Source organism: Sarcophilus harrisii, chromosome 5 (assembly GCF_902635505.1).
Source record: "Sarcophilus harrisii chromosome 5, mSarHar1.11, whole genome shotgun sequence".
Classification (NCBI taxonomy): Eukaryota; Metazoa; Chordata; class Mammalia; order Dasyuromorphia; family Dasyuridae; genus Sarcophilus; species Sarcophilus harrisii.
In genome coordinates, this window is record NC_045430.1 from 97,019,898 (window position 1) to 97,030,338 (window position 10,441).

Sequence of the window (10,441 nt, forward strand, 5' to 3'; positions counted from 1 at the left end):
TGCAAAAAGCAGGAAGCATTATTGAATTGAATTCCAGCGCCAATTTGGGAAAAGCAAATTAAAATGTAAAATAATATTTTTTCCATTCTTGACTTCTTAGCATAAAACTTCAAAGTATATGACTGCCAAAGAAGGTACAGAAAAGTCTAATTCTGCCAGGAAGTTAAAGCCTATTATTATCTTTTTCTTTTAAAATTAAAAATTTTTATCAGTTCGAGGAAGGAGAAATTGCCCACAGTTATCACAAAAAAGTAGGTTTAAGTTTTAAATCAAAATATGTATATATTCTTGTAAGTAAATTATATTTTGTTTTACTGTATTCTTTTGTTTTCTAGGTCCTACTTAAAAATGGATGATGATGATTTTGGTGGTTTTGAGGTATGTAATATTTTTATTTATCTGATACTTTTATTTATCTTTTTTTTTTATCTGATACACACATATACACACACATAAATAAACCAATGTGACTTTATGTATAGGAAGATTTATTTGATAAATGTATTATGTAGCATTTTGAGTTAGTTCATTTTTTGATCATTTGTGTTTAGTTTTGAAATATGAAATCAAAATTTTAAAAATCCTTTTTTTTTTTTTTTTTTTTGTTGAGGCAAGTTGGGGCGAAGTGACTTGCCCAGGGTCACACAGCTAGGCAGTATAAGTGTCTGAGGTCAGATTTGAACTCAGGTCCTCCTGATTTTGGGGCTGGTGCTCTATCTACTGCACCACCTAACTGGCCCACAACTCCATTCTTAAAAAAACAACAACAAAACAATTCTCTGCAGCTCCTAACCAATTAATTTTCATTGAACATTTTGTGTTTCACATAGGAAAGTTTAGGCAGAGATAATTAAATGCTCTCAGTGGATCAGTTATAAAATAGCTTGTTGAAAAATTGTCAGCAGATAATTTTATTGGACTACATCTCCATTAGGAAATAATTTTAAGATGAAAGATGGGTGTTAAAGATCTTGCAATGTGTTTTCATAGTTACACTTGTAATGAGCTATGTAATGAGGTTTGGAATATTATATACAAGGCCTTTTTGTGTTTTAAGGAGCTAATTAGTGTGCTTGTATTGTTACAGGTTATTTTCAGGTTTTGGTTCGATGTTCTCTAAATGGAAAGTGTTAGCTGAGTAGACTCTTCTTCCCTTAATTCTTTTCAGTGTATGTTCATTTTATTGAAATGTTTTATAACTGAGTTATTTTTATGATGCCAGTGTAGTGTTATAGAAAATTTCTTGTTTAGGGCAAGATGCCTGAATCTTAGTCCTGGCACCACCAATGTGTGATTTTTGTGAAAGCTCATTAATTTAAGAATTTTGGTTTAAAAAGAGATTTATAAAATAGGGAGTATAATTTCTAGGATTGATTTATTAAATGACATCATTATCCATGAAGTTCTCTGAATAATTTTAAAGGAAGATGTGAGGTTTTAAATACACTCATGATAAAAAATGTTCTATAGTAAATATTAAGTTGTAAATGTGAAAAGTTTTGAAGTTTTACTATACTTTTTCATTTTAAGATATTATTAATTCATCTGGAAACTTGACTTATTCATCAAAATTTTTTGTTTTTCTGAAAATTCTAAATTTTCTTGTAAATAATAAAGCTAGTTTGATTCCAAAAAATAAATATAATCTTCAATGTTGTATTTTTTGGGGTGATTGATTTTTGTTTATTCAAGTGAAATGTAACATTTAGAATTGTCATTTCTTTCCATTTTGAGGAAAGAAATTATGTTTAAAATATCATCTGATATGATTTATTGTTTGGAAGTTGTTATTTATTTGAATGTTGCATCCCAGAATAGTCTTATTTTATTGAAACCATACTTACTATATTTTATCAATAATCAAACAAAGAGTGGCTATTTTTTCCCCTGAGTAACAGTTTTAATTTCATGTTCTACATTTTCTAAAGAAAATGTCTTTGTTTTTTGCATTCTGTTAGTAAAAAAGTTTGAATACATATCTCCAGTGTACATACATTTATTTAATTATAAATTACATTTGTGCTTCTATGAGAATATATTATGTACATTATGAATCATATATAAAATTTAAAAAATAAGCATTTGAAATTAATTTTTGACCTTTAAACTAAAATTTGTACTTTTGGAAGTACTAATTTTTTTTGTTCTTAATAAATTGCTAACTTTCCAAGTGCTATGATTTAATATGCCTTTTTGAAAACCTTGATTTAATAATTAAAATTAATTAATTGATTAAATTGATTAAAATCTGATTCTAAGTTCAGTGTATTTTACAACTTGGTTTTAATATTTATTGTATAACTCCAGTAGTTCATGTTTGAAATTGTAATGAAAGGAGATACTTAAAGTTAACAAAAGGAAGTTTATTCATTTGTTTCAAGGGAAAGATATTTAACAACAATAATATACCATTGTGTCCGTTGAGATAGATAGCTTCCCTGTCTTTATGTTGCCAGTGCTGGTGTGATAAAGGCAACTGCTAAATCCTTGTCACCTGAATTATTTTATACTTCGATTATCTAGAAGTTACCAATAATTGCTTTAAATGTAGTTCCATTAACCATTTAAAGCATGAAAACAGTTTTATGTTCATTTAAAGAAAAATCAAGCTAGCATTCATAGAACCTCTAGGGCCTTAAGTCTATACCTTCCCCTGATAGACCAAGTTTCTTCTAGATAACTTTCTTCTACTAGATTTCAGTGCTGTTATTGTACAACTCCAACCTTGTGCTTGTGATATTCCTGGCATAGGCAGCACTGGAGAAGAAAAAGGAAACCTAACATAAAAGATCATACATAGCATCCCCTTCATAAAACAAAACAAATAACCTAACAGCTTTCTGAAGAAATGACATAATATAGAAAGAAACCACAGACTTGAAATCCTAGGTTTTCTCTCCTCTCTTTAGAACTGAACTCAGATCTTGCCATATCTTTTCAGTTTCCATTGATTCTCCTAATGCAAAATGGTAGTATACAGAAACAGCAATATTGGGATCACAGTGCAAATGATATTTCATATCATTGATATGACATTTCATGATACATATTTCATGTATAGTCTCCAGCCTGCATCATGAGACTGAGTCATTGTCATTAAGATAGTGATAAGGTGGTAGAGCCAGTGGCAGAGTAAAACCAGGAAGCTACTTAAGCTCTCCTAGTTTCTCTGGAAAACAATATGAAACTAAGTCTCTGAATGGGGTTTAGAATGACAGAGCTTATGAAGAAATAGAATAAAGCAATTTTCTAGGTCAAGATAGGTTGGAAAGACTTAAAGAAAGGTCAGTCTTGTTGGAGTGAAAAGGGTGTGTAGCCTAGCTCAGATGATGTCTGGGAAAGCCATTAAGAGGCTCTTAATCACAGCATGGATCAATTACTGAGACCCTCTATCCTGGGTCCATAGAACAGTAGTAGAGCAAATCAGTGGGGCAGCGTCCAATCCCAATGCAGAAGGCAAATTGCCAGCATGGGAAACCAGGTAACAAAAGATTGGCCTATCCCCAGCACTGTGAGTAAATCACAAAACATAGAGGCCCCTGTGCTCAAAGCCTCACAAGAAGCTTGAGACAGTATCCCCTGTACCCCAGGAATAGAATTAAACTTTTAAAAGTCATGAAATATTGGGGGGGAGGGAATAAAAAGAAAGAAAATGAGCAAGAAACAAAAAACAAAAACTACTATAGTGACAGGGAAGACCAAAACACCAACCCATAAAAGGACAAAATGCCAACATGTGAAACCTCAAAGGTCTGTGAATTAGTCTCAAGCCCAAAGTGCCTTTTTGGAGGAGTGCGTAAAGAATTTTAAAAGTCAAATAAGAGAGAGAAAAGAAAAATTGGGAAAAGAAATGAGGTATTTAAGAATGAATCAACAGCTTGAAAAATGAAAACAATTCCTTAAAAAAACACAAATTGACCAAATGCAAAAATAAAAAAATTCCCTGAAGAAAACAACATCCTTAAAAGTTAAATTAATCAACTTTTGGAAAAGGAGAAACAAAATTTTGGAGAAAATCATACATTAAAAACTAAAATTGGATCAATGGAGACTAATGACTCTGTGAAACAATAAGAATCAAACTAAAAAGAATGAAAAAAATAGATATAAAATAACTCATTGGAAAAACAACTGACTTGGAAAATAGATCCAGGAGAGACAATTTAAAAATTATCAAACTTTGTGAAAGCTACAACCAAAGTAAGAGGTTGGACAGTTTTCTTTAAAAAATCATCAAAGAAAAATGCCCTGATATATTAGAACTTGAGGACAAAATAGTAATGGAAAGAATCCATTGTCCATCTCCTGAAAGAGATCCCACAAGAAAAACTTCAAGAAATATTTTAGCAAAATTCCAGATCCATAAGATCAAGGAGAAGATATTGCAAGCTGCCAGAAAGAAACAATTCAAGTACAGAAGAGTGACAGTCAGGATTACCCAGGATTTGGTATAAAAAAATTGGAGGGTCTAGAATACCATATTCTGGAGGGCAAAGGAGCTTGAATTACAATTAAGAATCAACTACTCAGTGAGAAATTGAGTACTTTTAATCATTTCTAATGAAAAAAACCAAAAGTAAACAGTAAATTTGAAATTACAATACAGGCTCAAGAGAAGCATAAAAAGGTAAATAGGAAAGAAAGAAAAAAAATCACATTATTCAAAGTTTAATCTATTTATATCCCTATATGGGAAGATGAGAGTAATAACTTTTTTCCTCCCAGACAAGTGAATGATGTATTATTTTTTGGTTATTTGGTGACTACTTATGTAACCATAAAATAGATAATTCTAAAATGTTCCAAATTTGGGTTGGCAGGAAATTATCATTAATATTTTTGTAACCAAAACAAAATTTTTGAGATCAAACAAAAATAGAAAACGTTGTGAAGTACAAAATGGATAATTTTGACTACATTAAATTAAATAAGTTTTGCACAAACAAAACCAATGTAGCCAAGATAAAAAGGCAAGCAGAAAGTTGAGAAACATTTTTTTTTACAGCCAGTGTTTATGATAATGTCCTCTTTTCTCAAATGTATAGAGAAGTGACTCAAATTTATAAGAATACAAGCCATTCTTCAGTTGATAAGTGGTCAAAGCATATGAACATTCGGTTTTCAGACAAAATTAAAGCCATTTCTTATAAGATTAAAAATATGCTCTAAATCAGTATTGATTAGAGAAATGCAAATTAAGACAACTCTGAGGTACTACCTCATATCTCTTAGATTGGCTAAAATGATAGGAAAAGATGATGATGAATGTTGGAATGGATGTGGGAAAACTGGGCATTAATGCATTGTTTTGGTGAAGTTGTGAACTGATCCAGCCATCCTGGAGAGTAATCTGGAACTTTGCCCCCAAAACTATAAAATAGTACATACTTAGATCCAGCAATGTCTCTACTGGGTCTATATTCCAAAGAGATCATACAAAAAGGAAAAGACCCACATGTACAGAAATGTTTACATCAGTTTATATGTGTGGTGGCAAAAAATTTGAAAATGAGTGAATGATTATCTTGGAGAATCGCTGAATAAGTTATAGTATATGAAAGTAATGGAATATTATTTTCTTGTAAGAAATGATGAGCAGGCTGATTTCAGAAAAGCCAGGAAAGACTCACATGAACTGATGCTGAGTGAAGAGAGCAGGACCAGTAAAACATTGTATACAAAAACAGCAACATTGTATGATGATCAGCTATGATAACCCTAGCTCTTTCCAGAAACTCAGTAATTCTAGGCAATTTCAACAAACTTTGGAAAATAGCATTCATATCCAGAGAGAAAACTATAGAGATTGAATGCCATTAAAAACATATTGTTTTTATCTTTCCTTTTTTTTTCTTCTCTGGTTTTTCCCTTTTGTTATGATTTTTCTTTCTCATTATGGCTCAAATGTAAATTTATGAAACAAAAAAAAATTATTTAAAAAAGATAGCCAGAGGGTAAATTATTCTGTTTGAATATAGCCTGTTGTAGTGCCCAGAAGAGCATTGAGAATTGTCCACTCATTTAATAAAAAGAAGTTTCACATTAGTATCTCTTTTAGGAGGTATGAAGAAATTATTCAGTCAGACTTATTAGCCAGGTGGCTAGTCAGTATTTTATTAAATATCATCTGCATTCATAGTGACTTTTAAAAAAATAAAAATACTTGAAACTGGCAGATGGCAGGAACTCGCCCAACTTCTCCCCCAAAGTGCTCCAAATTCCTTTAACTAATGACTTTAAATAAATTTTAGAGCATCAAACCACCCAAAAAAGACAGAACAGAACCTTTTTTAGCTGAAGGCAACTTAAAAGCTCAACAGAAAAGGTTTCTAATACTAGGGTGGGAGTCCCTGGGCAGGACATGCCAGTGCAGCCTGGACCCAGCCCCAGCGCCAGCTTGACTGACCTCTAAATCAGCAGCAGTGCTCTTGGCTTCTGGACCTCTCAGCCCAGAGACAAGAAAGAGGATCTGGGAGGTCAACAGAAAAGGTCTGTGGACCCAGAGTGGGTCCCAAGCATGCAATCCTAATGCAGGCCTTCACTGGCCCCACCCTCAGCCCCAGCCCAGATCTCAGCATCTGCAGTGAGGTAGGAACTCTGAATCAGCAGCAGTGCTGGAGGCTTCTGGACCTCTCAGCCCAGGGACACCAGAGAGGACTCAAAAGTTCAGTAAAGAAGGTCTATGATAACAGAGTGGGAGTCTGATGTGCAGTCCCAGTGCAGCTCAGGGATCCTGGTTAGCACACTGGATCTTACAGCTACCAGTGTGGGGATACATCTAATAGCTCCAGGGCAGAAAAGAGTGCTTGGTCAAATTCCTCCTAAAACGATCTGTGAAAACAGCTGCAGAAAACTCCTGAAACTTGGGACAATACACCCTCCATCTTGGAAACCAAGCCTTACTTTAACAAAGAGTTAAAAGCAGAGCAATAGGGTAGCAAAATGACCAGAAAACAAGAAAAAAATAATTTTTTAAACTGAAAAGTTAATTTCACTGAAAAGTTAATTTTTTAACTGAAAGTTAATTATGGTGACAAGCAGGATCAAAACACACACTCAGAAGATGATAACAAAATTGAAGCTACTACAACCAAAGACTACAATAAAAAATAAGAATTGGACTCTTAAAAGAGTTCAGAAGGGACTTTGAAATTCAGATAAGAGGGAGAGAAAAAAAGAGAAAGAATTGAGAGAGGTGCAAAGGGAAATACAAAAAGCTAATTAGAAGAATGCCTTAAAAAGCAAAATTGGCCAATTGCAAAAGCTCATTGAGGAAAATAATTCCTTAAAAAATAGAATTGAGCAAATAGAAGCTAATGACTTTATGAGAAATCAAGATACAATAAAGTAAAATCAAAAAAATGAAAAAAATGTGAAATATCTCATTGGAAAAACAACTGACCTGGAATATAGATCCAGGAAAGATAATTTTAAAATTATTGATCTACCTGAAAAATTATGATAAAAAAAGAGCCTGGACATCATCTTTCAAGAAATTTTTAAGGAAAACTTTCCTGATATTCTAGGACCAGAAGGTAAAATAGAAATCAAAAAGAACACACCAATCACATCCTGAAAGAGATGCCAAAATAAAAACTCCCAGGAATATCGTAGACAAATTTTGGAACTCCCAAGTCAAGGATAAAATATTGCAAGTATCCAGAAAGAAACAGTTCAAGTATAGTGGAGCCACAGTCGGGATAACACAAAATTTAGCAGCTTCTACATTAAAGGACCTGAGGGCTTGGAATAGGATGTTCCAGAGAACAAGGGAGCAATGATTGCAACCAAGAATTACCTATCCAATATAGCTGAATATAATCTTTCAGAGGAAAAGGTAGTCATTCAGTGAGACAGGGCTTTCAAACATTTATGATTAAAAGACCAGAGCTAATAGAAAACTTGATTTTCAAATATAGGAACCTAGAGAAACATAAGGAGTTATTCAGAAAATTGATATCATAAGGGACTAGTAAGGTTTATCTGTTTACATTCCTACATCGACGATGATACTTGTGACTTATTACAAAGTTCTCATTATTATGGCAGTTAGAAAGGAGTAAGGAGTATATATAGATAGAGGGCATGAGTGTAAATTGAATATGAAGGGATATTATCTTTAAAAAAATGATGAAATTAAGGGGTGAGAGAAATATGTATTGGAAATGGTGCAAGTTATCTGCCATAAAAAAAGAGGCAAGAAAAAGCTTTATGGCGGAGAGGAAGAGGAGGAGAGAAGGTTTATGAGTGAACCTTACCCTAATCAAAATTGGTTCAAGTAGGAAATAACATATATACTCAATAGGGGTACAGAATTCTATCTTAGCCAGCAGAAGAATAGGAGGGGTATAGAATATGGAAAGGAGGGAGGGTGATAAGATAGGTCATATTGGGGGAGGGAATGGTCAGTAGGAAAGCACTTTTTTGTGTGTGAAGAAATACAACCATTTTAATTTAAAGCATACATGCATGTCTTTATGAATACTTACAGAATCTTGAAAATAAAGACAATTTCCCCCCATTCTACATATTACTATATTTGAAATTTTTATAATTCATATATATATGTATAAGTGTAAACTATACAGTATTTACAAATTAGAATTGGAAAAGTTTTTGTTCCACTTTTCAAAAATAAGTGAAACTTTTTCATAGATGAACCGTATATCAATAAGAGAATAAGTTGAAGATAAAGGAGTACACACAAGAAAACAAGATGCAAAAAATATAGATAGATATTATACTAGAGACAATGAAAACAATGAAAATTATCTCACTGGCAAAGATAACTCCAGTCAAGCAACAACTGATGCTTTTGAAGAACATGTAGACAATCCTAGAGATGATTAAAAATCTTCAAAATATCAGAGAGATGCAAGATATGAGAATTAAAAAGAAACAGACAACAGATTCATCCACAGGCAGTTTGTATCTTACAAAAAACATCTATCATTCCTAGAATGCCTTTTAAAGTAGCAGCAGAAGGCATTGCCTTCTGCTTTTTCCAACAAAGTTATATATGTTTGGTTTTCCAAATAGTGCTCAAGAATTAACAGCAAAAATGCAGAGTCTTTCCAATTTTTACAGTCAAGATTACTTTAATAAGGAGTATTTGTTGGCTGGAAATAGAATGATTGATGGTGGGTGGCTCATACCCACTGATGAAGGAAAGCTTGGAAAAGAAGAATTTTACAGGGCTGTCTGTAATACTCCTGGTGTTGATCCAAAACTTATTATTAAAACCTGGGTATATAACCATTATAAATGGATTATATGGAAGCTAGCAATCATGGAATTTACCTTTGCTAAGGAATTTGCTAGTAGGGGCTTAACTCCAGAACGGGTGCTTATTCAACTGTGAATACACATATGACATAGGAATTGATAAGAGCAGAAAATCAGCTATTAAAAATATAATGGAAAGAAATGAAAAAGCTGCAAAAATACATTGTATTTCTGAAATAATTTCATCAGGCCCAAATATGTTTATAGCTTCCAACAGTAAGAATAGTGAGGCAGACACCAAAAAGGAATCAGCAATTATAGAAGTTACACCTGGGTGGGATGCAATCAAGGCATTGTTAGACACTCACCTCTTACACGGGGTAAATTGACTTTTGGTCAGAAGATTATAATTCATGGAAAAGAATAGGCTTTCGGGAGCTATGCACACCTCTTGAAGCGCCACTACCTCTTAATGTTAAAGATTTTAGTTAATATACCCTTGAGTCTGGAGATGGAGTATTTCACATGAACAACAGCAGAGGTCAGTGTCACTGAAGCATGTGGAGAAGAATAAGATCAAAGAATATTGGTCAGATGGTAAGGAGTCAAGTTATGATGTGTGTTAAGAAGTCAAAAAGAGACTTTTATATTTGATCTTGGAGATAATAAGAAACTATTAGAATTTATTGAATGGGGATGGGAGTGGAAAGGAGCATGGTTAAATCTGTGCTTTAGGAAGATCACTTTCTTTTCTTTAGGTTTTTAGGGGCACTGCTCTCTCCTAGTTTTCCTGCTTATCTGATTGGTCCTCTGCATCCTAATCCAGCTTATATTCTTTTCATTGTACTCATCTCACAGGGCTCTGTTGTGGTTCCTCTTTTATTTTTTTCAGTGTAATATTTCACTTGGATATTTCATGAGCTGACATGAATTTAATTATATCGCTGTACCAACAATTCTCCCATCCACCTATCCTGCCCTAATTTTGATTTCCAATCTCACATATCCAACTTTTATACATCTTAAATGGATGGTTCCCATAACCCTAATCTCCAATTGTCTCATGGCTATTGAGGGCACCCCCATTTTCCCAGACTCAAAAACTAGGTATCATCTTCAGTTCCTTACTGTCTTTCATCACTCTCCCCATTCCAACCCCCAAACCAATCTGATGTCAAGGCCTATTGATTTTGGCATTGCAGCCTATCTTAATTAT

The 10,441-nt window shown here is 33.3% G+C and overlaps 1 protein-coding gene across 1 annotated transcript in view; it reads left to right on the top strand.

Annotated features, from left to right (window-relative positions):
* The first annotated feature begins 343 nt into the window (after window positions 1-343).
* Window positions 344-10,441, top strand: part of CCDC91 (coiled-coil domain containing 91) — a 303,146-nt gene continuing 293,048 nt past the window's right edge. The window contains exon 1 of the mRNA XM_031938091.1: window positions 344-378. Within this exon, the coding sequence (XP_031793951.1) occupies window positions 349-378 (30 nt within the window). The 5' untranslated portion in view covers window positions 344-348. The remainder of the gene's footprint in view (window positions 379-10,441) is intronic.